The 27,445-nt window shown below is 43.2% G+C and overlaps 1 protein-coding gene across 3 annotated transcripts in view; it reads right to left on the reverse strand.

Moving 5' to 3' along the window:
- Positions 1-27,445, reverse strand: part of LRP2 (LDL receptor related protein 2) — a 769,913-nt gene that overhangs the window by 151,345 nt on the left and 591,123 nt on the right. For 2 of the 3 annotated variants that reach the window (XM_029605680.1, XM_029605679.1), the window contains 8 exons: positions 26,135-26,312; positions 21,890-22,086; positions 21,253-21,498; positions 12,454-12,582; positions 11,239-11,358; positions 9,438-9,554; positions 9,039-9,155; positions 6,625-6,762 (listed from right to left, as the gene is read on the reverse strand). In XM_029605680.1, the coding sequence (XP_029461540.1) occupies positions 6,625-6,762; positions 9,039-9,155; positions 9,438-9,554; positions 11,239-11,358; positions 12,454-12,582; positions 21,253-21,498; positions 21,890-22,086; positions 26,135-26,312 (1,242 nt within the window). Of the gene's footprint in view, positions 1-6,624; positions 6,763-9,038; positions 9,156-9,437; positions 9,581-11,238; positions 11,359-12,453; positions 12,583-21,252; positions 21,499-21,889; positions 22,087-26,134; positions 26,313-27,445 lie in introns of all 3 variants that reach the window. The other variant, XR_003857363.1, reaches the window with a different exon arrangement.

The following is a 27,445-nucleotide window of genomic DNA, read 5'->3' on the forward strand; positions in this document are numbered from 1 at the left end:
TCGGATGGAGAGGTCAAGAAGCATGGGAAACCATATTTGGCGAGGCCAGTACGGGGCTATGAGTATCATTGACCCATTGTCACGAGAGTTTTGGCTATCAGTGGTATCGGAGGATATGCGTATAGGAGGCCTGTGTTCTAGGGGCGAGCGAAGGCATCCATGGCTAACGTGTTTTGTTGTCGGTGCAGAGAACAGAATCTGTCCACTTTGTGATTCAGTTCGTATGCAAAGAGGTCGATGGTTGGGTTGACCCCAGCATTGGAAGATTTTGCTCGCTACCCATGGATCCAGAGTCTACTCGTGGGGATGAAAGTGTCGACTGAGGCGATCTGCTACTACGTTCTGTATGCCTGCCAGATAAGTGGCCCAGAGATGCATGGAGTGTGCAAGGGCCCAGGCCCAGATCTGCATGGCCTGTTGGCAGAGGAGATAAGAGCTTGTTCCTCCCTGTTTGTTCAAGTACCACACTGCAACTGTGTTGTCTGTTTGTATGAGAACAGTCTTGTGTGAAAGGCAGTCTGGAATGCATATAGAGCATAACGTATGGCTCGAAGCTCTAGGAATTTGATCTGAAACTTTGCTTAGAGTTGTGTCCAAGTCCCTTGAATTTGAAGGTTGTTCAAATAAGCTCCCCAACCCAAGTTGGATGCATCCGTGGTTAAGGTCACTTGAGGAACTGGTTGCTGGAAGTGTAGACCTGTTAACAAGTTGACCTTGTTTGTCCACCAGAGAAGTGAGAGACGCAGCTGGTCGGTTACATGGATCTGGGATGGAAGAGGTTGAGTGGCTTGTAGCCACTGAGATTTCAAAGTCCATTGAGTTATTCTCAAGGCTAGCCTGGCCATAGGAGTGACATGGACCGTGGAAGCCATGTAGCCCATCAACATGAGGAGTTGATGGGCTGAGGCTGTTTTCTTTGTGCGCAGAGATGTAGCTAGTTTGGAGAGTGTATCTGCACGGTCATTGGGCAGGAAGGCCTTTGCAACTGTGGTGTCCAAATCTGCTCCAATAAAGGTAATGAGGTAAGATGGATTCAGGTGGTATTTCTGGTAATGGATGAGAAACCCCAACGAGTGTAGCAGATTGATAGTGAGCTTTAGAGCATTGAGAGCTCCTTGTTTGGATTGGCTCTTGATTAGCCAGTCGTCCAGGTAAGGAAACATGCATATGCTGTTTTTGCGTAGATGGGCCACAGCCACTGCTAGGCATTTTGTAAATACACGGGGTGCCAAGGCAAGTTCGAAAGGCAGAATCCGGTACTGAAAATGTTGATGTCCCACTATAAAATGCAGATATTTGCGGTGATGTGGGGATATTGGAATGTGTGCATAGGCTTCTTGAAGATCCAGAAAACAGAGCCAGTCTCTTTGTTGTAGAAGAGGAAGCATGGTGCCTAGGGACACCATCCTGAATTTTACTTTTTGTAGAAATTTGTTGAAATTGCAGAGGTATAGGATGGGGCGGAGGCTGCCTGATTTCTTTGGAATTAGAAAATAGCGGGAGTAGAACCCTCTGTCTTGCTGTGCCAGGGGAACGGTTCCACAGCCCTGGCGCTCAGTAGGGTGGACAGTTCTGACTCTAGAAGGCTTGTGTGATCTCTTCGGATCCACAGTGGATTGGAAATTTAGATGGTATCCCTGGGTTATGATGGATATTACCCACCTGTCTGTTGTAATGCGGCGCCAGTTGGTTATGAAGTGGTGTAGCTGACCTCCTACAGGCAAGTCTGGTCTTGGATTTATAGAGTGGCTGATGTTCTCTGGACAGGTTTAAAAATCCAGAGGCGGGGCTGGTTGAGATCTGGACGTCTTGGTCTGACGTGGATGTCCTCTTTGAGGTGGTCTGGCTGGTCTCACGTGAGATGTAGGTGGGTAGTACTTGCGTGAGCGATAAAAAGGTCTTCTGGGATCCCTTCTCATGGTTTTTCGAGCAGCGGAGGGAGCTGACGCAGGGTCTCATGATGATCTTTTAATTGAGCCACTGCATCCTGTATTCTCCAGTACACGGGAGATCAGTGAGCTTATCCTGGACTTCTGGCCTTAAATCAGAGGCCTTGTCAGGTCCATCTTCTGGCACTGATTCCTGTTGCTGATAAACGAGAAGCCGTCTCAAAGGAATCATATGCAGCTCTGACCTCATGTTTCCCTGCCTCAAGGCCTTTCTGGAGAGTGGCAGTGAGGTTCTCCTGTTGTTGTTGGGGGAAGGAGTCTGCTATCTCCTGGACTTGTTTCCACAGATTTCTCTGATATTGTGTCATATATAACTGATAGGCAGCTATGCATGACACTAGCATAGAGCCCTGGAAGACTTTTCGACCTAGATCATGCAAAAACCTTTGGTCCTTTCCAGGGGGGGCCGAAGAATTAGGGCGCAATCTATTGGCCTTCTTCTGCGCAGATTCCACTACCACCGATTGGTGAGGTAGCTGAGGCTTCTGAAAACTTGGAGCGTGTTGGACTAGATATGTTGCATCTGTCTTTCTACTGACTGCTGGGACAGTGCAAGGGTGCTCCCATAGGCGATGTTGCAGATCCAAGAGCACTTCATGGACTAGAATGGCCATAATTTCCTTGGGGGCATCTATGAATTGAAGGACTTCTAACGTCTTGTGATGGGTGTCCTCTTCGGTGACCAGGTCAAAAAGGATGGTTTCAGACATTTCTTTTATGAAGTTAGCAAAGGAGAGGTCTTCTGGAGGGGACCGTTCCTTTCCTCTGGAGGAGAAGGCTCTTGGAGTATGTACTCTGTGGAAGTGTCCATATCAACATCCTCCTATGGATTATAAGGGGTCTATAGTTGAGATCCCAAGGGAGGGAGAAGGTCTGATACTCCAGGACATGCAGGCATCGATGTAGACCTCGATGGCCTAGATGGAGGATGCAAGAGCATCGATGGAGATTTAGGCAGCATCGATGGCATCGAAGGGAACCATGGACTCTTCGATCCTGAGAGCCCTGATGGACCTGGAACCGGTTCTGGCATCGGTGGAAGTGGAGCTGGAGTAGGACTAGAGTCCATGTCCTCGTCCTCCGAGGAATGGGTATCGGGGGCTTCAGAGATTCGGAAGGTCGACTCGGTACCGATGGTACAGGCTGGGTTGGAAAGCACCAATGAGGGTATCAAGGCAGTCGAGCAACGGTGTAAACATCGATGGCTCTGGTGTCTGTGCCGGTATGGGGACCGGTATCGATGGCGGATGTAGGCTCCGGAAGGCATTGAGTACCGCCTGGTGGACAAGGATGTCCAGCTCCTCCCTAGAAGCTGGTATAGGTTGCACAGCTACAGGGGGAGGCAGGCTAGGCACTACTGGCACCTCCACAGGAATCTGTGGAGGCTCAGTACCCAGCAGCGATATCGATGGGGAATGCGTCGGGGTCTCGGGTGCAGAGGATGATGGAGGCTCCTCTCCCCAGGCCCTCTTCGCAACCGGCTCGATAGGCATTGAGGTCGATGCAGTGTCGGTGCCAATGTTTCCCTCTGTGCTTGGTCCGGTCCTTTTCCGGCACCAAGGAAGATGCTACTGATGCCCTGGATGGCGTAGGTGATGGACGGTCAACACTCCCTTGCTGCTCCTGGCGAGGTTTGTCGATGGAGTTTGAAGATGTTCCTGCCGGTGATGACTGGGTAGATGTCGATGGAGTTAGTTTTATTTTGAAAAGAGACTCCATTTTGTCCAAACGTGTATGCCTGCCCTTCTGATTCATTTGAGCGCAGCTAGGGCACCAACATACATCGTGTGATGGGCCGAGGCAGAGCACATAAACATCGTGTGGGTCAGTAATTGACATCGCGGGCGGACACTCTGGGCATTTTCTAAAACCAGTCGCCATGGCAAAAAAAGGGGGCCGCGAAATGATCGGTGGCCTGCGGGAACCAAGAACAAGGTAGCAGGAACTGACCGGAGACGGTGTAAAATTACTCACCGAGCATCGAGAAATTGTGTCGCGATGGGAGACCCCTATGAGGGAACTTTTTATGAAGAAAACTTCAAGTTTTACCGTGAGGAAAAGTGGTGAAAAAATTCTCACACAGCTCCTAACTGCGAGGCAAACTGCAGCACGGGAAAAAAGAGACTGAAGGGAGAACCCTTGTCAGAAAATATTTTATTATTTTGTGTTTATTGATAATTACCTATATTCAGTGTAGTCAGTAATCAATAGGCCATAAGAGAAATGTAAGCATTAATACCCATATGCCTTTTCTCCTTTAAAAACTCAGCATTGCTCACAAAAGCCTCTGCTGGATATATTCCAGCCCCCCCCCCCCCCTTCCAGACCTTGAAAAGAGCTGCTTTGAAGCTAATTCCTTATCTATAGTGGGAAAGGAATGTTCAAGGTTTGAATTTTATGGCCTTGGGCAGCCTCAACCATTTGGTTGCTCAGGCATGTAAAAGTCCAGTTCCTTTAATTAAAATGCACATGGAGCTTCCTAGGATAGGAAGGGATATGTAATCTCTTATCTCTGAACTGTTAGAAGAAAGAGAAAAACAGTAAGAGTTTTTTCTCCTGGCACAGCTTGGCATTGCATGAATGAAAGGAAAAACAGGCAACACTTTAATCGAGCAGGAAAACTCCTATATTTTATTTTTCATATCCTGATATTAATTACATTGTTTGAACCTTTTCAAGGTTTCAAACTATTTTCTTCAAAGACTAAATATTGAAGTACTGACAGAAATAATACAGTTGCCACAGAATAAAGGATTTGGGGATTATAAAAAGGGAAGCAGACAAAGGAAGGGACAACTGTGACTTTGGCTTTTTCCTAACACGTGAAAAGCAGAGAGAGACAAAGAGCAAGACCGCTTCAGATATCTGGTAGATATTATTTTTATTTTCAGTATATGAGAATCTGTATTAATCTAATTGCTATTGTTTCTAAATTGGCATATGTATTAGAAATGCATTAGTTAAATAAAAATGTCATTAGTTGATATCTATTTAATATTAATATTATCTGTCACCATGTTAATGGTTTTCACACTGATTGTAGTGTATAGTCTGATAAAAATAAGGTTTGAACATAGAAATGTTTCTTAGAATCATTTAGAGATTTTAATATTGATATTTTTCTTTATCTGAAATAAAGAAAATATTTTTACTATATATTGTCTGGTTTTATTCTAGTGCATGCTGTGCTGCATTAATTATTGGTTAATAAAGTTCTGGAGTAAAAAGAAAACATCTCTGAAATCAAATAATAAACTTTCTGTCTATAAGGCAAGAAGGGTAGAAAAATGAGATAGGATAAAGGGTTTACATCCAAGCAGGATCCCCTGGTAAAAACTTTTAATTCTGCTAGTGGTAAACCCCAAAACGTAAATCTTTTTTTACACCCTGTGGCTACAGGGATTATGGCATGCTCAGTATGCCAGTCAAAGTTCTAGAAACTTTGACAGAAGTTTTCCGTGACAGGGCTCAGTCTAATGACATCAACCACATGTGAGGACTACCATCCTACTTGTCCTGGGAGAAACCTGGTGGCTGGATTTGAAATTTGGAAATAATTAGTTCCATGATGCTAGCATTAGCATTTAGAATATGGTTAGCTCCAGTCTATAGTTATAAATTCCATTTATATCAAAAAGAAAAAGAAGTGGGAAGACTGCTGAAACAAAGAGGAAACAATATTGTCCTGGTAAATCCACTAAGAAAAACAATCCAGTAAAAAACATAGTAAAGATAATGATACAAATATATTGTCTTTAGAGTTCGCCTCCACAATAAAAAACTGAAGAAATACAGCTGACCTACTTTTTTTTATTTTTCTGATGATATTAAATCTTAAGTGTTTTTTAATCATCTTTTTATTAACATGTCCAAAAACATTTATATCATATAAATTGCATTTCTGGAGGACTGTGACATGCACATGGCCCGCAAGTGTAAAATAATGCCAAAAAAATCTTTTGAAATGAACACAGAAAACAAGCTAAACCAACACAAAGTAGACTTAGATTTAGCATACAGGTGATGTCATTAACCGCCCCCCCCCCCCAAACCTCTGCCTCCAATTGTTAGATAAGGGGACTAAACCCACATGTTCTTGACTGGTGGAACAGAAGGACAAGGAACTAGGCTTAATTCAGACAAAAAGAAAACGCATGATCACAATACAAGTTCAGCAGACAGTTTACTAAGTATAGATGCATTAATCCTGTGGCAGAGGTGCTTCTGTATCAAGCTGAGATTACGTCGAGTACCCATTTAGAATCTTCAGTTTTCCCCATATCTCAAAGAATTTGTCCACATCCCTGTCCTTCCTTTCCATGGCTTCATTTTATCCATTTCCATGTTGTCAGTCATAATTAACCAGTGTGCTATATGAGGAGGCTATATATCCAACCAATTTGCAAAATGCATGTTTTGGCAGTTGATAAAGCAAGTACCACAAAACTCTATACTTTTTGGGTGTGCTAAGTTGCATCTTGATGTCTCCAATAGCAAACATTCTGATCTGGAGGTTTATCTAACTGCACAAAGGATTCAATTTGGTTGTCCATGTACCTAGTTTACAGCAAGACTTAATATACTGAATATTGAAATCCTATGTTAATGAAATAAAATGCCAATTATAAAGGAAATGAATGTGTATAAAACTATAATATTTATGTAAATGGCTTACAGCAGAGATGAAGTTCCTCATCGGATCCATCTCTACAGTCATTGTCACCATCACATCTCCAATGTGGCTGAATGCAGACATGATTCTTACATTCAAACATCATAGGGGGACAATAGGTCCCATTAGGATAACGAGTAGCTGTTGAAAAGTAATAGATGGAAAATTAAAACATTTTTTGGCAGAAAAAAAAATGCAGACATTTTAATCATTCTACAATCTTGATTCTTCCTTTCTTTTCGGCATAGTTTTGTTTGTTACCTATTCCTAGTATGACATATTTGTGGTAGTACAAATGACACTAGTATGAGTGAAAAATGAGACTGGTGTGATTTCCCAAGGATAGGACGTGGATATTCTCGAAATGCATCAATATTATTCAATTATATCTAGTTTACTATACATTGGTTGGCCCGATCTGCCACCAAAAAAGTAAAATATTGGTATTTTGAAAGCTGATTTACAAAGGTTTCTATCCACTCTGTGCCTATGGGGTAAACTCTTGCTAAATCATTCCCAAAGTTTGTAAAAATATTTAGAACTCGAACTATGGGGCCAGACTGGTGGATCAGTGGGCGCTCTACACACTGCCATATGGAGGGACGTGGATTTGATTCCAGGCTCAGGGATTTCACTTCCCGGGTAAGCTGGAGCTGGGGATGTTGCAGAAGCAGTGTTCACAGCCCCTGGGGGAGGAAGAAGTCACAGTTATCATGCAATGGCGATGCCTAGTGGTCAGATTCAGGGCCCATAATTGCAGGTTTCTGAAAGATGCTCTGATGCATGACCACCATCACCACCTGGTCATGGACTATTGCTGAAATGACTGGGCTAAAGTAAATTGGCAGGGGATATAAAATAAGGGGAATAAAGCCCCAGGTACTTGTGACTGAAGGATCATAGTGCCAGATGCTAGACCAAAGGGGGGAAACTGCATGATGAATGGAGAATCTCAGCTGGGAGTATAACCCAGACCCCTCTAGATCAGAGTGTACAGCACAGGACTGGCCCATCAAAACTGCTTATTTAGATTTATCGTGTGCCTTTTCATAAGTACTTCATGCAGTAAGTCTTAATTTTAATACCTTCTAAGTTTCACTGTTTATTTCTACTTACTGCAAAGATTAAATATGATATTCACCAAATAGGATATCCATTTCAGCACCAAGAAGGAAGGTTAATTGGAAGTATTGCAAAATGCAATCACATGTACAACATGCATGATGTGAAGGATAGTCAGTGTGGGGAAAATTTTCCCAATCATTTAATGGCAGAAAACACAGGTTTATGTATGTAAATGGCTAGTTATAAACATGTACAATGCTTGCGCATAAAAATATGCATAGAGGCCAAATTTGGCCATACTTTTATGCACACAAAAAATGGTGTTCTTGGGGGAGGGGGGCGGGTAGGGGTGAGCAGATGTGCACAAAATGAACCCACACAAATTATGCCCTGAAAAGAACAAATGTGGCTTTGTGTGGGTGAGTCTTTGCACTTTGAAAATTGCTTTAGCAATGCATAAGTTACATGGGTTGTTATAAAATTACCCTTTTTGTATGATGAGCAAGAAGCTGTAGTTATTTCTGTCATTTTTTTCATAACGTTTAGCAAAATTATTAACATTGATAATTCCTTTTCAAAGCCTTTTACCCAGGCAAACTGGCTATTTGACAATTGCTCTCACTCAATCGAGGGTTCCATAGCATGTGTACGTTTAGATGCATTTCTTGGGACATATTTTGGTTGGGATTGGAAAACGATGCTCGTACATGGGAATTTCAAGTACATGTGTGCTGTCTTCTAGCAAAATATCTGCCCATGGAAAAAGCAGGTGCAAAGTCTGTTGTTCTTTTGTAATCATGGGCAACTTTCAAGCGTGAAAGTGCATGCTTAGGTGGGCTGTTGGAGAATTGCTTCCAAAATGAAGAAGACAAATTCAGCCACATTACCCCTACAAAAGCAGAATATTTGAGGCCCAATTAAAATTTCCTGTTAAAATGATTTTTAAGTGTTCATAGAAATGCTTTGTTACCCAGATTACCACAGCTAATTTACACCTCTATCAAGTGGCAAACCTGAAAGTCTACAGTGGCACTTTCTCACTATAACTGCTTACTGTCATAAAACAACATGTTACAAGAGATGTGCTGTAGAAATGCCCTTTGCGGAAACAAGTCCATGTTTATAAGAAAGTTCTCTCCCTAGGAAACTGCAAATTCTGAATCACTATGGCTTGTTCTAAATCATTTCATCAGTATACAAAATTTCAAGTTGAGAAGCAAATGATTAGAACATTTTTTTGCTACAAGCACAGATTAAGAAGAAAAGAGATCTGAACCTCTGCATGAAATAATAAAGTCTGCAGCATTTTTTAAATTTCACCTACAAGCTTGTAACAAACTTTTTATACTCACGACAAGTAGCTTCATCAGAGATATCGAGACAGTCAGCATTCCCATCACATTTGAATCTCTCTGCAATGCAATGTCCACTGCTGCACTGGAAATACCCAGGATGGCAAGTTCTGATTTCTAAAGAAAGGCAAAATTATGCCTTAAAATATAAAATACGTTCAATCTCATAACCCTGTCTAGCCAGACCCACTAATCCTGGGGTGCCCTCATCTATCCTATTACCCACCTCCCCACCACCTACAATTTCCCGTTCTCCTCCCCAATGTGGTTCCTAAATATGGCATGAAGATTCCAAGTTGGACTATTTCTCATAAAAGGCTTCACCTTCACAGTGTCCACAACCACAGAAAGCCTTTCACTCTCAATCAAAATAAAAGAGACCAAAAAGTTGATCCATACCACAGTCTCTCTCATCTGAATTGTCTCCACAATCATTGTCATGGTCACATATCCAGCGGCTAGGAATGCAGTGCCGATTATCACAGCGGTATTCACTCTCTGTGCACTCGCGGGGGTCTTTGATAGAAGAAGAATGAATCCAGCTTGACAGCATAAAAATTCAAAGCAATGTAACATTCAACAGCTAAGTCCTGCTTTGTTGTAAGTCTTAAGAGAGTAATTTTCAGCAGTCCAGGGAGGATTAAAGTCTGTGGGTACAAAGTAGACTTTAGACCAGATTTTCAAAGCGGACTTCTGCGCGTAAGTCCGTTTTGAAAATTCCTGGGTGCTGCTGGTATGCCCAGGAACACACATGTGGCTCCTGAGCAGGTGTCACTTATCGTGTGTGAATGTTTTTCCCCACCCCGTTTCATTCCCTGGAATGCCTCTCACAAGTCTGTGGAAAAGAATGTGTGGAAACACAGTTTTGTGAGTACTCTTCCTGGATTACCTCCTGGATATTTTTCAAAAGCAAATTTGTATGCACAAACAAGAGTTTATGTGCTTATATTCTTTTGAAAATTGCCACCCTAAAGGAAAGGCAAAACTGACTTTGAAGTTGAAATTAAGATACAAGGCATCCCCTGAAGAAGACTGGAAACAGTCGAAACATGGCCCATGTCAGGACAGTTTTGAATTAAAATCTACAGTGGGGCTAAGTATACAAATCTTAGGATTTAATGGTATAATAAAAACTAGAGTGATTGTGGTAGGGACAGTTTTGGATTAAAAATAAAGCCTATGGTGATAGTGGTATTAAAACACAAATTTATAAATCTTAGGATTTAGTAAACAATACTGGTTTTGGTTTTGGGGTAAAAAAAATAATGGTTTTAAGTTATTTGAATAAAAATTTGAGTAGATACGGAACACCACCAAATGATTACATACTCAGTGCTTGACTAACTGCTGAAATTGCCTGCGGCCCATTGCGTGGCAAGAGGCGGTGGATTAAACTACACTTGCACTAATGCTGATGGTGTTGTTCCTGATAATTTGTTATTAAAACAGCAGTATAAAATAAATTAAATAAATTCAATATATCCTCTCTGTTTAGATTGATTTGTTTGGTGAGGATAGAGAGCTTCTGTTTGGTGATATTATGCAACTTGTGTCATTTTACATGCAAAACAATACAAACTACATGAAAAATATAGTTGATATTTCTTATGTCATTTGCAAACAAAAGCACATCCCTATAGATCTGTTAAATTTAAAACCATCCTGCCACCAGAAGAAATTTTGCCTTCCCACTAAGTCCAAGCATGCTACTCTCCAACCACTGCTCCTTCACTTGGCCAGCTCTGCAACACCTTCAGCCACCTTGCCATGTGCTCTGCTGTTGCTGCAGCTTCTTTCCTGCTGCACCAACTGGTTGCAAACCAACCACTTCCTACAATGGTCCTAATTCTGTCTCTACACACATCTGGCTACAGCAGCCTCTAATGCTGAAAGACACTGTGTCCATATCATCCAGCTTCACTGGTCCCTCTTGCAGGAACTAGTTCACATCACTGAATGATATCAGTGCCTACTCTAACTACTAACTAACTACTATACTGCTACTGCACTCCATTGGCCCACAATCATTTCTCTATTATGCTAGGGCAAACACCCCAATAGCATTCTAGTTGGGTGTTTTCTAATACACTTTCACCATTTCTTGAAATTGTTTATATTTGAGCCCATCTTACATTTGGGCCAATATTGGAGTTTCCTAGAAGACCATCTAAAATACTTGACATATTCTAGGAGTACTCACTGCAGTTGCGTTCATCTGATTCATCTCCACAGTCATTTTCCCCATCACACTTCCAGCGCAGAGGGATGCAGCGATGATTGTCACATCGAAAATCTCCTTGTGGATCGCATGTCAACTCCTCTGCAACAATACATAGGTTATAACAAAGACCTGTTCAAATAATGACACCTATATTTATTATTTATTTGTTGGTTTTTGTATACCGTCATTCGGTGTAGCAATCAGAACGGTTTAACAAATTCAAGTACAAATAAAACAAAGCGTAATAAAAATAAAGTACAATAACATTCAAGATAAAAATTAAAATATAATTACATATTAAAAGAAAAATAAATATTAAAAACATATAAAAGAATAAAGTCTTGGACTGTTGGAGTAGGAAGGGTAAGGGGGTGCGAGGGTTGTTATGAATCTTGATATGCCTTTGTAAAAAGCCAGGTTTTTAGCTCCTTCTTAAATGTTTTTAGACTCGATTGCAGTCGTAATTCGGTGGGAAGTGCGTTCCATAATTTTGGACTGGCAAGTGAAATTGCACGTTTGCGAACTAACGCGAGTTGTGCAGAGCATACTGAAGGAATTGTTAAAAGGTCTTTGTTGGCTGACCATAAGTTTCTTTGCAGAACATGAAGTTTAATTGCTGCATTTAGCCAATCTGTCTGTTCCTCATATATAATTTTATGTAAGATGGTAAGTACCTTGTATTCAATTCCGAATTTTATTGGAAGCCAATTTAATGCTGTTAGAATTGGGGTTATGTGTTCATACTTTTTGGTGCTTGTTAGATTCTAGAAGCAGAGTTTGAAGAATTTGTAGAGGGTGAATGGTGGAAAGCGGTAGACCAAGTAAGAGCAAGTTGCAATAATTGAGATTAGAAAAAATGAGCAGTTGCAAAACAGTTCGGAAGTCATCTGGAGTTAAAAAATGGCTTTAATCGTCTCAGTGTTAGTAATTTATAATATCCATCCTTCACTTTAGCCGCTATGTATTTTAAAAATAATTCATTATCTATCAAGATTCCAAAATCGCATGCCATGGGGTGACGGGGGAGATTTCCAACTTTTGGTTATCCAGTTTGGGACCAAATCATTTTCTTGGACTTTAGTTTCTAAATTTAGTTGGGAAACAGAGTGCACAGCACCACTGAGGCTTCAACTGTAGACAAAAATGTATATAGGATGCTACGTTCAGCTAAAGCATTTCCATTCATCAACTTACCACAGCTTTGCTCATCAGTATTGTCTCTGCAGTCATCATAACCATTACATACAGCCCAAAATGGTATACAACGATAGTTTGTTTTACAGCTGAATTCTGAGTGATTATCACAGCGATAGGCAGGGCCCACTGAAATAGAATGTAACTTTGGTCAGGACATACAGTTCTGATCATCCTTTGTATAAGTATTTTAATGTAGTATGCTTATGGGTGAATGTGATGTGACTCTGTATGAATAAAGTTTGGTGAGGTGAGGTGAGAGAAGAGAGATGTGAATGTCTAGTTGCCAGTGTTTAGCAAATGTTGCTTACCTGTAACAGATGTTCTCACAGGACAGCAGGATGTTAGTCCTCACATATGGGTGACATCACAGGATGGAGCCCAATCATGGAACACTTTTGTCAAAGTTTCTAGAACTTTGACTGGCACCTACTGGGCATGCCCAGCATGGCACTAAACCTGCAGCCAGCATGGGTCCCCCCTTCAGTCTTGTTTAAAGCTACAGGAAGTGCCGAAAAATAAAATAAGAAAACGAACCCCACACCGAGGGGTGGCGGGCGGGTTCCGTGAGGACTAACATCCTGCTGTCCTGTGAGGACACCTGTTACAGGTAAGCAACATTTGCTTTCTCACAGGACAAGCAGGATCGTAGTCCTCACATATGGGTGAGTACCGAACTGAGGATGTCAGAGAAATGCACCAAATGTACCCAAGATGTGCAATAGGCACAAGTATTGGGGAGGAATTTAGTAGAGAGCAGGTGGAAGGGTGTTGGTGCATCAAGTTGTAAAAAGGTTGCGCAAGACAGATTGGCCGAAGATGGAATCTTGTCTTCCGGCCTTGTATAAGCAATAATGGGCTGTTAAGGTATGGAGAGAACTCCAGGTAGCAGCCCTGCAAATGTCAGGAAGCAGCACTGAGCATAGGTGTGCTACTGAAGTTGCCATGGCCCTCACAGAGTGTGCCTTAACATGGTCTTGAAGTGGAATGCCTGCTTGCTGACAGCAAAAGGATATGCAGTCCGTTAACCAGGAGGAGAGAGTCTGCTTACCTACAAGGCTGTCCCAATTTGGAGGAATGGAAAGAGACAAACAATTGAGTGCTTTTCCTGTGGGCAGCTGTATGGTCTAGATAGAATGCTAGAGCACGTTTACAATCAATGGTATGCAGAGCCTGTTCTCCCGGATTGGAGTGAGGCTTGGGAAAGAAGGTAGTTAGTATAATGGATTGATTAATGTGAAACTCCGATACTACCTTAGGTAAGAACTTAGGGTGAGTGCGGAGTACTGCCCAGTCCTGCAGAAGTTTAGTGTAAGGCAGATAGGTAACTAGTGCCTGTAACTCACTAACTTTGCGAGCAGATGTTATTGCCAAAAGAAAAATCACTTTCCATGTGAGATAGCGAAAATCACAGGATTGGAGAGGCTCGAATGGTGGTTTCATGAGCCTTCCTAAAACCAGATTGAGGTCCCAAGGGGCTGTAGGGTGCAGTGGAGGCTTGAGGTGAAGCAAGCCCTTCAGAAAACGTGTTACGAGGGGTTGTACTGAAAGAGGAATATCCCCGACACCTCTATGGAAGGTGGCTACCGCACTGACATGCATTCTGATGGAAGAGGTTTTTAGACCTGATTCTGACAAGTGTTTGCAAATCAGCCACATGGGCTCCCCAGCTGAGGTTGGAAGCATCGGTGGTGAGAATGATTTGAGGGTCTGGAGCCTGGAAGGGCAGGCCTTGGAGGAGATTGATCTGATTTTTCCACCAGGCTAGGGTCTGACAGAGTGAGTCAGTGATGTGGACAGTGGTTGATAGAGGTTGGACGGACTGATTCCATTTTTGACCTTAGAGTCCACTGCATGACTCATGGCCAAGCGGGCCATTGGGGTAACCTGTACGAGGACGCCATGTGTCCCAGTAGGATAAGGAAGTGGCGGGCAGTCGTGCGGCGTTGAGACTGTAGCCGGTGTGCGAGAGAGATGAGAGTGAGAGCTCGCTGTCGAGGCAGAAATGCCTTTGCCTGCAAGGTGTCCAAGTCTACCCCTATGAATGATAAAGTTTGAGATGGGACTAAGCAGGATTTTGCGTAGTTGACGAGAAATCCTAGCGAAGTCAGAGTGTGTAAAGTAAGACATAGGGATGACAGAGCAGCCTGCTGAGTGGGAGCCCTGATCAACCAATCGTCTAGATAGGGGTAGACGTGAACATCTTGAGTCCTGAGGAAGGCTGCTACTACTACGAGGCACTTGGTGAAGACTCGTGGTGCAGATGCCAGGCCGAACGGTAGCACTCGGAACTGATAGTGCTTGGAGCCTACCAGAAATCTCAGGAACCTGCGATGAGATGGAGTTATCGCAATGTGTGTATACGCGTCTTGGAGATCGAGAGAGCAGAGCCAGTCTCCTTTTTGCAGAAGAGGAAGGAGGGAACCCAAGGTTACCATCTTGAACTTTTCTTGGTGGAGGTATTTGTTGAGGGCACGTAGGTCCAGAATTGGACGAACACCACCTGATTTTTTGGGGATAAGAAAGTACTGAGAATAGAATCCTAGGCCTTGTTGGGAGTAGGGCACTGGCTCTATTGCTCTGGACTTGAGGAGGAGGGAGGCCTCCAGCTCCAGGAGAAGTGAGTGGTCGGATGTTCTCCACGTCGGTAGAGGTGGGGAGTCCGGTGGGATGGAGAGAAAGTTCAGGTGATAACCTTGAGAGATTATGGCAAGGATCCACTGGTCTGAGGTGATTAGGTGCCACCTGTTGTTGAAATGGCACAATCGACCTCCCACTGGTATCTGAGGCAGTGGAAACTGGCTGCTGCTCTCTATGCAGGAGTCAAAAGCCGGAAGCATAAGAACATGCCATACTGGGTCAGACCAAGGGTCCATGAAGCCCAGCATCCTGTTTCCAATAGTGGCCAATCCAGGCCATAAGAACCTGGCAAGTACCCAAAAACTAAGTCTATTCCATGTTACCGTTGCTAGTAATAGCGGTGGTTATTATCTAAGTCAACTTAATTAATAGCAGGTAATGGACTTCTCCTCCAAGAACTTATCCAATCCTTTTTTAAACACAGCTACACTAACTGCACTAACCACATCCTCTGGCAACAAATTCCAGAGTTTAATTGTGCGTTGAGTGAAAAAGAACTTTCTCTGATTAGTTTTAAATGTGCCACATACTAACTTCATGGAGTGCCCTCTAGTCTTTCTATTATCTGAAAGAGTAAAAAACCGATTCACATCTACCCGTTCTAGACCTCCCGGCTGAGGAGCTACCTGCAGCTTATGTTTCCGCGGTTGACGAGACTGGGCTTTTTGGAAAGGTCTCATGGAACGAGTCCTAGACTGTGGTGGATAGAACTTCTTTGGACGGAAGAATGACTTTTTAGTATCCTTCCTGAAAGGCTGTTTGGAGGAATACTCAGAGGGCATCAGAGAGAGCTGGTGAAGGGTCTTCATGATGGTCCTTGCGTTCCGCCACCATCTGCTGAATCTGTTCGCCAAACAGATTGTCGCCTATGCAGGGCAGATCAGATAATCTGTCTTGTACTTCAGGGCACCAGTCCAATGACTTAAGCCAGGCCCATCTTCTTGCCAAAATAGTAGTTGCAGATACCCTGGAAGCAGTGTTGAAGATTTCATAAGAGGATCTGATTTCATGCTTCCCTGCCTCGAAGCCCTTGTGTTCCAGGGTTTGAAGCTGTTCCTGGAATTTCTGAGGCAGGGACTCTGCAAAGTCCTGTATGTGCTTGAATAAGACCCTGTTGTACTGGGTCATATACAGCTGGTAAGAGGCGATCCGGGAGATAAGCATGGATCCCTGGAAGACACGCCAGCCAACGGCATCCAGGAATTTCTGTTCCTTACCTGGGGGAAAGGAAGAGTGGGGTTTTGATCTTTTTGCCCTCTTTTGGGCCGATTCTACAACCACAGATTGATGATCCAGCTGAGGTTTCTAGAATCCTGGGGCTGACTGGACCAAATAAGTGGTCTCAGCTTTTCTGTTCCCAGTTCTTTTTGAGGAGATCCAAAAGAACCTGGTGAATGGGGATGGAGGTTATTTCCTTGGGAGCATCCAGGAATTGTAGCAGCTCCATTGTTTGATGCCTATCATCTTGCTCAGTCTGTAATTGGAAGGGAACCAATTCAGACATTTCCTTCACAAAAATTATGAAGGACAAGTCCTCTGGAGGAGAACGCTTCCTACTTTCAGTAGGAGAAGGTGGCGATGGTAAATCATCGGTGTCTTGAGATGAATCGTCAGTCCAGGTGTCATAGGGATCAGCACCTGCCCCTGTAGGAACCTGAGAAGGACGGGACGATGGTATTCCTGAAGGTTCTGGTCTAGGATCTGAAGGCAATGAGGGAAGTACTGGAGGTACTGATGAAGGCATCGAGGGCACAGGTGCAGGCATCGAGGGCATCGATGGATGGATCGGTGGCGCCGATGGGCACATCGGCATCGATGGTTGAGGCATCCCGATGGAGGAATGTGGAACGGTGTTTCCCCTCCCGATGACAGGGTAAGCGGGGAAGGCACCGGAGCCATCGGTGACCAGGATCTATTGGTGGAAAAGTGGCTATGAGCGCTTCCAGCTTCAAGAGCAGTGGTGCCATTGCTTCCGGAATGGGATCGATGGTCGGTTCCGCGACCGGCGCTGATTTTGGTGCCGGGGGACCTTGGAGTCTGTGCATCGCCTTATCAATGGCCTCCTGAACCATCCTGTGCAGTTCTTCATGGAGACCTGGAGCAAGCAGCCCTGGCTCCGGAAGGGAAGAAGGAGGCAGAGGCATAGCCGTAGGGACCAACGTTAAAGGTGGAGTCGCGGCTCCCGATACCCATCCGGGTGAGGGTTGCCTCGGTGACCCGGTCGCAGAAAGGGTCGGTGCCTTTTCTGGATGGGGTTTCTTTGATGGCGGCTCGGACGATGGCGAGGTCGAAGATTTTCCTTCCTTGATGGTCCGAGACTTGCGGTGTCGATGCCGATGTTTCTCTCTACGATCCCCTCGGTCCTGAGGGGGAGTAGAGGTCATCACAGGCCGAGAAGTCATTGATGCCAGACGGTCACCGGCTGGTGACCGATATTGGCGCAAAGTGGATGGTGCCAGTTCAGACGACGTCGATGAAATGGACGGCGTCGGAGTTTGAGAACGGAAGAGAAGTTCCATTTTCTCCATTCTGGCCTTGCGACCTTTTGGTGTCATTAAGATGCATTTGGTGCAAGTCAGGACATCATGCTCGCACTCGAGACACCGGTTCCTTGGTCTGACCATTATTTGATTACTACATCTCTCCACTTAAAGTCACCTCAGACCAAAATATTGGTAAAGGATAAAATTGAAATTGAGATAAATAAACCGTGCTCTAGCGAAGACCTTATTGCTAGTTTCCCACAAGCCATTCAATCCCTGGATAAAACGAACATGTGTAGTGCAGTGACATCCTGGGAGAACGTCATGATAGAATTATCTAATACTTTGTGCCCTCCCAGTAAAAAATGGATCCCGCTATATGGCAAAAACAAAGCCCCCTGGTTTTCTTCCCAATTAAAAGAATATAAGAAAGGGTTAAGAAAGCTAGAACGGAGGTGGCGGAAACTCCGAAACGATTCATCTTTAGATACCTATAAATCAGCTTTACAAGACTATAGAGAAGCCATTAATACTGCTAAGCGCAATTTCTATGCAGAGAAAATTCACAAATTTCAATTTAATCCGAGGATGCTCTTTTCTTATGTTTCTGATCTTACTCAGTTAAAATGCAAATCCTCTTTTGGATCAAGTAACTTAAAAGATAAAAGCAACGAGTTTGCTCTTTTCTTTAAAGAAAAAATCTTAGCGGTACTAAAAGAGGTAAATACCGATGATCCACTCAAGATTACCTTGCCAACTAATCCATCAGCTAGCTGGGCAACTTTCGAACTAGTTTCTTCTTTGGAAATTGCAAATCTAATTAAAAAAATGAAACCAGCAAATCATCCTCTGGACAAGATGCCTATTAAATACCTTAAGCTTGTGCCAGATATTATTGCTAAACCGTTGGCAGATATAGTTAATCTATCTTTAGAAGAAGGTATATTTCCTGATAGTCTGAAAAATGCCGTAGTGAAACCAATTTTGAAAAAAGCTCATTTAGATTCTGAAATTTTAGCCAATTATAGACCGATCTCAATTCTTCCTTTCTTGGCTAAACTTCTTGAGAAAGTAGTGAATCGACAGTTAATGGAATACTTGGAAGATCATCAAATATTGTTTCCAGCACAATATGGCTTTAGGAAAGCTCATAGTACTGAGACTCTGTTGATCTCTCTATGTGATACTATTCAAAGAGGATTTGATCAAAATACCTCTTACTTGCTAATTCTGTTGGATATATCAGCGGCATTTGATACCGTGAGTCATGAGGCACTCACCGTAAGACTTCAGGAGGTGGGGCTATCCGATAAAACGCTGTCTTGGTTTAAATCTTTTCTTACCAACAGATCATATGTAGTTCAGTTGGGAACTATAAAATCTGAAGCAGTGGATCTTCAAACTGGAGTTCCTCAGGGTTCTGCGCTTTCTCCTACTTTGTTTAATGTCTACATGGCTCCCTTATGTAGATTTTTAGCAGGTCTGGGTCTTGTTTACTACTTGTTTGCTGACGATATTCAGATTTTGATGCCAGTAAAAGATTCTTTAGCAGACACCTTAAAAGTGTGGGATATTTACTTTAAGTCAATTAACCAACTATTATCCCATATGTCTTTAGCCTTAAACAATTCAAAAACAGAAATTCTGTTTATTTCCAACAAGGTTTCTGAAAAAATAAAGGCAGACATTTCCTCCTTTTCATCGACATACAAGATTCTTTATGATGTTAGAGATTTAGGCCTGATTTTAGATTCTGAATTAAAGATGAAAGCAGCTATAAAGGCTATTATAAAAGATGGCTTTTATAAACTAAGAATATTAAGAAAACTGAAGCCTTTGCTGCATACCGATGATTTCAGAATTGTATTGCAGGCTTTGATTTTGCCAAAATTGGACTACTGCAATGCGTTGCTTTTGGGAGTTCCATTATCTACCATCCGCCCATTGCAGCTATTGCAGAATGCTGCGGCCCGTCTTTTGACTAACTCAAATAGATGTGACCATATTTCACCTGTGCTGATGAAGCTTCATTGGCTTCCGGTACAATATCGTATTCAGTATAAGTGTTTTACACTTATCCATAAAGCCATTTATAGTTCCAATTCGGATTGGCTGAATGCCTCATTACGTCTGCATATACCATCTAGGAATTTGAGATCAGCAGGACAAGCATTATTATCAATTCCATCTCCCAAACTGGTGCGCCTGGGTTCAGTCAGTGAGAGGTCTCTCTCCCTGGCAGGCCCCAAGCTGTGGAATTCTCTCCCAGCTGACATTCGCCTAGAGGATAACTTCTCTAACTTCAAGAAGCAGATTAAGACTTGGCTATTCCAGCAGGCTTTTAGTCATATTAATTAACTTAGTAGGCTATGTGAGGAAGGAGGTTTTCTGTTTTTTTCTGGTGGTTTAGGGAGTTGAGAGGGTGGGGTTAATGTTCTGGTGGTATGCGAGCTTTATATTTTATTTTAGATTTAGTTTATAATGAGACTGAGTTAGTATTTATCGTTTAAATTTTAAGTATAATTTTTTATTGAATGACTGTAAAATTAGATAAGTTTTATTACAATTATTAGTTTGATTTTGCTACTGCAATTTCGCCAATTGTAAACCGGCTTGACATGTACTTGAAAGTCGGTATATAAAGTTGTATAAATAAATAAATAAATAAAATAAAATTACACAGACTTTATGCTGGTCTATTATGGCCATGGTGTGAGTACAGTCCGGACACCGACGGAACCCCAATGCCATGGCCTTTGAAAAATTTAGCCATGGTACGGTCGACGGTCAGTAGGCCACGAGGGCCAAACTCGACGGGAACCAACCGAAAACAGGTAAAAACTTACCGGAGTACAGCGGAGTCAAAAATTCGAAGGAGGGACCCCTGTGGGGTATGAAAGTTTTTAGTAATTCCGTGAGGAAAATTCCTGTTAGGAATCTCTGTGGAGCTCCTTAACTCGCGTGACTACTGCTGCGAGGAGAAAAGAAGACTGAAGGGGACCCCTGCTGGCTGCAGGTTTAGTGCCATGCTGGGCATGCCCAGTACGTGCCAGTCAAAGTTCTAGAAACTTTGACAAAAGTGTTCCATGATTGGGCTCCATCCTGTGATGTCACCCATATGTGAGGACTACCATCCTGCTTGTCCTGTGAGAAACTATATTACTCTATTATAAGCTATTGTATATTCACTTTATATTGTTTGTCACTTTGAATGTCTATGATGCCTGTGCTAACAATAAAAAGAATTAAAAAATAAAAAATAACTGGACAGTAAAGGGTCTACTCCCTTTCCTACAGTAGATACCTTAAGTACAAGCAATTAAAAAAGGATTAACATTCAGGACTTTAGTTAAAGTGATAATTTGTGGATATCAAATAATTATATCTAAATAGGAACGATTCCTTAAAGTTTTGTAAGTCATTCGTAGTTATAATAATCTTATTTCTAAAATAAACCCAGTAACAGTTCTTGGAAGTCAGTTATTACTATTAATTGCTGAGGATTTGAGAGGTGGAGGTATAAATGAATCACCTAGTGAAGGTTAACTGAAGCCCTCATAACATATGGGTCAGATGTACTAAGGCGTCACTCCCATTCTATGTCTGTGGGAAAATCCTTCGTACACTCAGGTCCTGATGTGGTGGTGTTATTTTTAAGAGAGGTATCGGGGCTTACTGCATTCATGGTAGGGCTCATCAGAGTGATCTCCACAGTCATTATCAACATCACATTTCCAGCTTTGTGGGATGCAGCGGCCATTGTCACATCTAAACTGGCCAGGATGGCAGGTCCGGCTGGTGCAGTGGCTGCTCTCTTCATCTGAGTTATCTCCACAGTCGTCCTCTGTATCACACTGCCAAGCCTCAGGAATACAGCGCCTATTAGCGCACTGCCATTGATGAGTCTCACACTGGTGGTTGGCTGAGCAAAGTACACATTTTCATTAGATATTTCATTTATGATAGGTCATTGTTTTATTTACTTACTACTCAGTAGATTTTAATCCAAAGAAATCCAACTTGTGCTGAATAATCTGGGCTGCATATAGACTAATGTTTAAAATTAACAGGATGTTGGAACTCTTAAGATATTTTGCATTATTTTGTGATATATATGGGGCAGTAAGCCAGAAAATACACATCTAGTATACTTTTTGCAAGAAAAAAGTCACTATATTAGATTAAAGCCATTTATCACTTTTTAAGAAAAAAACAAATAATTGTTGCCTATTAACTATTGATATATAGCGCTGTGAGTGTTTTAACCATTGGAAAAACATCTGTTCACAGAAAGAGTGGATTTTGAAACACACCACAGAGAACAAGGTCCTCGTCTGAGCCATCTGGGCAATCCGACACAGCATTGCAAAGGAGGTGAGAGCTGGTGCAGTTTCCATCATAGCACTGGAATTGTCCCACTTGGCAGTATCGAAGTGGACAAGAAGACGGCTCATCTGAACCATCCCTGCAATCCCTCTGCCCATCGCATTTCCACCAGATAGGAATGCACCTGTAAAGAAACAGCCATTATTCCTTTTGCTCAACCCTTAAAAAAATGCATGTCTGTAACTGTATCTCACCTTTATTTTGAAGAAATGATGGCTCAGGTACAGTGGCAGCAGAAGTGTTGTGATAACAATATATCGAAAGTGTACAGAATGAAGCAGAAGAAGCTGCCTCTGAAGCACCTGATTGATTGCTTGGCCCATGCTAATAGGGAACAGGAGATGCCACAGCCAGTGCCTGGTATTTTCCCAGAGTCATCATAATACTAGTAAAAATTATTTTTCAGCTTTCCTATAGACTTCAAAAAATAAAGTTAGGAACTATTTTACATCTCTATGCTCCCCCCAGCCTTCAACTTACTAGATAATAAATGTTGTGGTGAGTAGGCATAACCCAGGTTCTAAATCTAATTGGGCCTTTGTAATAAGCCTGTGTTGTCACAGGTAACCGTCCAAATATAATTCCATATTTATTAACATAATTACATGCAGGATGCTTGTGAAGTAAAAGGGCCCTGTTAAGGAAACCCAGCCCTTTTAGAATTCCCCTTAAATTCCCATTCCCCAGCTCTAACTAGTCCAAAGTTAAAGGGCCAATTATCCTAGGGCAGTGATGGCGAACCTTTTAGAGACCAAGTGCCCAAACTGCAACCCCAAACCCACTTATTTATTGCAAAGTGCCAACACGGCAATTTAACCTGAATACTGAGGTTTTAGTTTAGTTCCGCCACAAACTACCATAAGCTCTTCCTAATCGAGGCCAACATTCAAACCGCGACAGCACCAACCTACAAGGCCTCAAAAGTAGTCCACCCGGCTGCGCACTTCTACGTAAGATATCAACAGCACATTGTGCGAGCGCTGACAAGCGCAGCAGCTCACCAATTGGCCGTCGCTATAGCATCGGCAGGTGCGTAAGCGCGGGGGTCAACCGGTATTTAAACACGCTCAGGGAGCAAGGTCTCCTCACTTGTGATTGAGACTATCGAGGGGAGGAGTTCCTGCTGAGCGGTAAACTGGACAACTACTGCTCCAACGCTTTTGCTACAATTCTGCGATTATTAAATTTGTGCTAACGACAGAAAAACATTGCATGAGCATTTAGAAACCTAAAAAACAGAGAACATCACTTTTTTTTTTTGAAAATACAAGTTCAGAACTCCTCTCACGCTAATATAACTGGCTGATCACGTTTTAGGAAAGGGGTGACCACCTTTCAGGCCAGTTTTCTACTTTAGATTTTTCTCCCCCAAAGGAGATTATATACATAAAAAGGCAGCACAACTTTAGTGTGACCTTAAATTACTGGAAAAATGAAGAGACTTGCAGCTCCTGAAATATCCGCACTAATTTACCAAGACTATCCGAAAGTGGGCTCTGGCTGGCAGGAAGCTAACAAGAAGATGAGCAATTTACAACAAATTCAATTCAACAATTTCTGTCCCGACGCCAGGGGATTTTAAATATCAGAAAATGGAGAGCGCAGGAATCTGCACTGCCTACCAGAAGAGCAAGGGGCAAATGCTAGGGAGTGCCCAGATTCTGGCCACCAACACCAGGGAAGAAGAGCCAGACAGCAACCCGGCAACGTCCGCCACCGGCGGAGGAGGAAAAGGAGACGGTTGCGCAGGCGCAGATGGTCAGAAAACCTGTGACGGCAGTGCAGTTACCGCCGCTGGTGCGGACAGCAGGCAACCACAGAGCTAGGCAGCTGTACTGTCCGGAGAAAATCTGGATGGTTGGCAACCCTAGCAATGGCGCGCATGCCCACAGAGAGGGCTCTGAGTGCCCCCTCTGGCACGCGTGCCATAGGTTCGCCACCACTGGCCTAGGGGAACTCCCATTCCCCCACACAGGCCCAGTTAGCACCTCAAACCCTGTACATACTCACACCATGAAACCCATATTGTTCCATTTCTTCCCCTCACTTCTGAAATGACTGAAGGGGCTCATTATATACCATAATTTATTCCAACTCTATCAAGTTACTTATAGTTAGATCCCTGCCCTTTTGCAGTAATTGTACTGGATGATCACCAGTTTATTATTAGAAAGGCTCATGATATTCTGATATTACTACTGTCTCTATTGGATTTTCTGAATTGCAGGTTAGAACATGGCGGAACTAAGATCCTATTGCAACTAGATATCTCAGCTGTTTCTGACATCATTAGGCATGTCTTTTTAGTCGCTTGCTTGCGCCATTTTGACATTAATGGGGTAACAATGCCCCAATGGGGTTTGCCTCTTTCCTGAGCAGTTTTCCCAAGAGTGTCTGACCAGCATCAGGACCTGGCTCACCAGAAGTGGGCAATCACTAAATGTACAAAAGACCAGGTTATTATGATTGGGCAAATGCCCTCCAAATGATATATGTAACCGTTATATCTTATGTAGGGTTCTCTTTAACCTATACTATTTGAGGTTAGGAATTTAAAAGGATTATTTTAGACTTGAAATTAACTTTGAAGTCACATAACTGGATAAAATTGCCTTTTATAATTAAAAAATGTTGAAAGCAATAGAATATTTACTCTCTGCCGATATGTTTCGAGCTATACCGCAAATGCATAGGGCATTTGGAGAATTGTAATAGTTTATGTGTTGGCCTCCCTAACATGTTTCAGATGGTTTAGCTTGCGGCAGCCCAGCTATTGACAGGGATAAGAATGGGAGATCATGTTACCCCAGTGTTGTGCACGTTTTACTGGTTATTAATGAAGTGGAGGATTCAAATCAAAATGCTAGTGTTAATGCATAAACCACTTAATTCAGCGTGCCCTTGTTCAGTTGTGAATAAGATACAATGGTATGAAGCAATGCACTCCATCACAATTATTGCAGATTCCCTCCACGCAAGAGCATAGGTTGCACCAAACTCAGGCCACAGCTTTGTTGTTTGCATCACTATGGAAAGTACTGCAGGTTGATCTTAGGGAGAAGAAGAACTTAAAGAGTTTTAGAGAAAAATTAAAGACTTTGCTTTTAAAGATGCATTTGATTAATATTTTATATGATTTACGTTGACTGTATGTGGTATTTAAGTTAACGTATTATTTATGAATATATTTTATTGTAATACACACTGAACAAAATATTTCGGAGGATGCGGAATATAATTTTTCTAAATAAATAAATGGATACATCTCACGTTTTGTCTTAACTTATTCCTTGCCTCTACTGTAGTTTAAAAATTAATACCTGAACTTTTAGGGGTAGATTTACAAAACAGTGCGCGGGCACACGTGCGCACGCTACCTGGCACGCACACATGTACGCCCAATTTTATAACTTGCGCGCACAAGTTATAAAATCAGGGGTCGGGGCGCTCAAGGGGGTGCACAATTGTGCACCTTGCGTGCGCCGAGCCGCGCTGCCTTCCCCCGTTCCCTACCCCCCACCCCCACCTTCCCTTCCCCTACCTCTCCTGACCTTTCCCCCCTACCTTTTTCTTCTGGTTTTTTTTGTTTTAAAACTTACTTCAGCCGACTGCCTCTGACCCCACCCCCCCAGACCGCCCCACCCTGTCCCTTTTTGCAAGCCCCGGGACTTACACGCATCCCGGGGCTTTAGGCCCAGCGCGCGTAAGGCGATTTACGCATGTAGAGCTTTTAAAATCCGGCCCTTATTGTTTAAGGGGTATCAAAACCTGTCCCTCACTAGAGGAGCATTTTTGTCTCCATAGACACATGAGGTATATGATGTCAGAGTAGAGAAAGAGTGGTAGCAGAGGTTTGTAACTCCCCAGCGGGAAGTATCATGAGTTTAATAAAACTCCTGTGCCCCCATGGCGATCTTGGCCCATGACATCCCCATGAGCCCTGCATGCCAAAAACGTTGGGGCAAGGACTACAACTGAATGACATCTGGTTAAACGCCCATGATGAGCAAATGATTTCAGCTGCAACAAAGACATCAAGATCTTCATGAAAAAAACAATCATTTGGCTCTGCTTGGTCAGGAAGTACCATCATAGAAAATCTAGAATTTCTACAGAAAATTCTATGTTCAGAAAGAGATGCAACTAAAACAACAAAAATCTGAGGAACTTACCTTTCAATATCTGCACACAGGTATTGAGTGCTGGTGCATGATGGCTGGCAGCTTGTGCTGGAACCAAACTGCACAGTCAAAAAGTTATCTGGACATTCGCAGCTATAACCCAGACCACCAGCTTTGATGAGGCAGAGATGGGAGCATCCACCATTATTGACGCCACAAGGGTTACTCACTAGTAAGATAAGGTAAGTAAAATAAGCACTGACAGCACAACCGTTTTAATCCATAAATTAATTCACAAACAACTGTTGAAATCTTAAGACAGCAACATGAATATATGAAATTAGAGGAACTGGTAGAATCGTTTTGAAACCCCGCCCTTTGTCATACAGAAAATTAGTACTTTACAGCAGGGGTAGAGAACATCTGGTCCTTGAAGCCACATACCAGTTAGGATTTCAGGATATCCCTAATGAATGTACATGAGATAGAAACAGAGAAATTTCAATGGATAAATGTGTGCTTACCCATGGAAAATAACCCTTTGAAAATTGCCTGCCCTATGCAGAGAAAAGGGGCAGTGCTGATAGTACGGTTAACGTAAAATACAGTAGAAATAGATGTGTCAAAATCATGGGACAAAAGTAGGGGTATATAAACAGAAAGACTAGACCCAGCGTGACCGGGTGTGCAAACCATGCAATTGCACGGAGCGGCACACCCGGGGAGGTGGCGGGCCGGCCGGTCGGCAGTGGCGGAGGATGGAGACTGTCTCCACCGGAAGAGGGTATGAGGATATGAGCTCATATCCTCTTCTGGTGGCCAAAGAAACAGAGGGCCACCCGCGCCACCATGGGGGGGGGGGGGATGGCGTGACGGCGTAGGGGCGGTGGCGGGGACTCTATGCACAGGGCAGTGCAGGGGAGGCGAAACGAGACCGGCAGCCACCTTCTCCACGAGGCAGGTGAGGCAGACAGCCACCCCCGGACGCGGACGGAACCCCCCCCCCCCTTCTAACTGGGGAAAATGAAAAACCAAATCAAACAGAAAAAAAAAGAAAGGGAAGGGACCACAACCAACTTTTAAAATTAATGTGGCTGTAAGCCTGCCCCTGAGTGACGTTACCTCGGCCGCCCAGAGCCCTTGATAGGGCAGGAGACGGCCCCAGGCGTCGCGCGCCTAAGGAGCGCGACAAAGGGGCCTGCCCCTTTGTGCGTCCTGGAGTGAGTTCTACAAGCATCTCCCCTCAATAACTCCCCACTACCTCATCTACTTATGATCTCAACCTCTCCCCAGATCCCTCGAAGACAACCACACTCAGCACCCCCTTGTTAATCAATTCCTCAGCGCTCTCATTCAACCAGC

Source organism: Rhinatrema bivittatum, chromosome 6 (assembly GCF_901001135.1).
Source record: "Rhinatrema bivittatum chromosome 6, aRhiBiv1.1, whole genome shotgun sequence".
Classification (NCBI taxonomy): Eukaryota; Metazoa; Chordata; class Amphibia; order Gymnophiona; family Rhinatrematidae; genus Rhinatrema; species Rhinatrema bivittatum.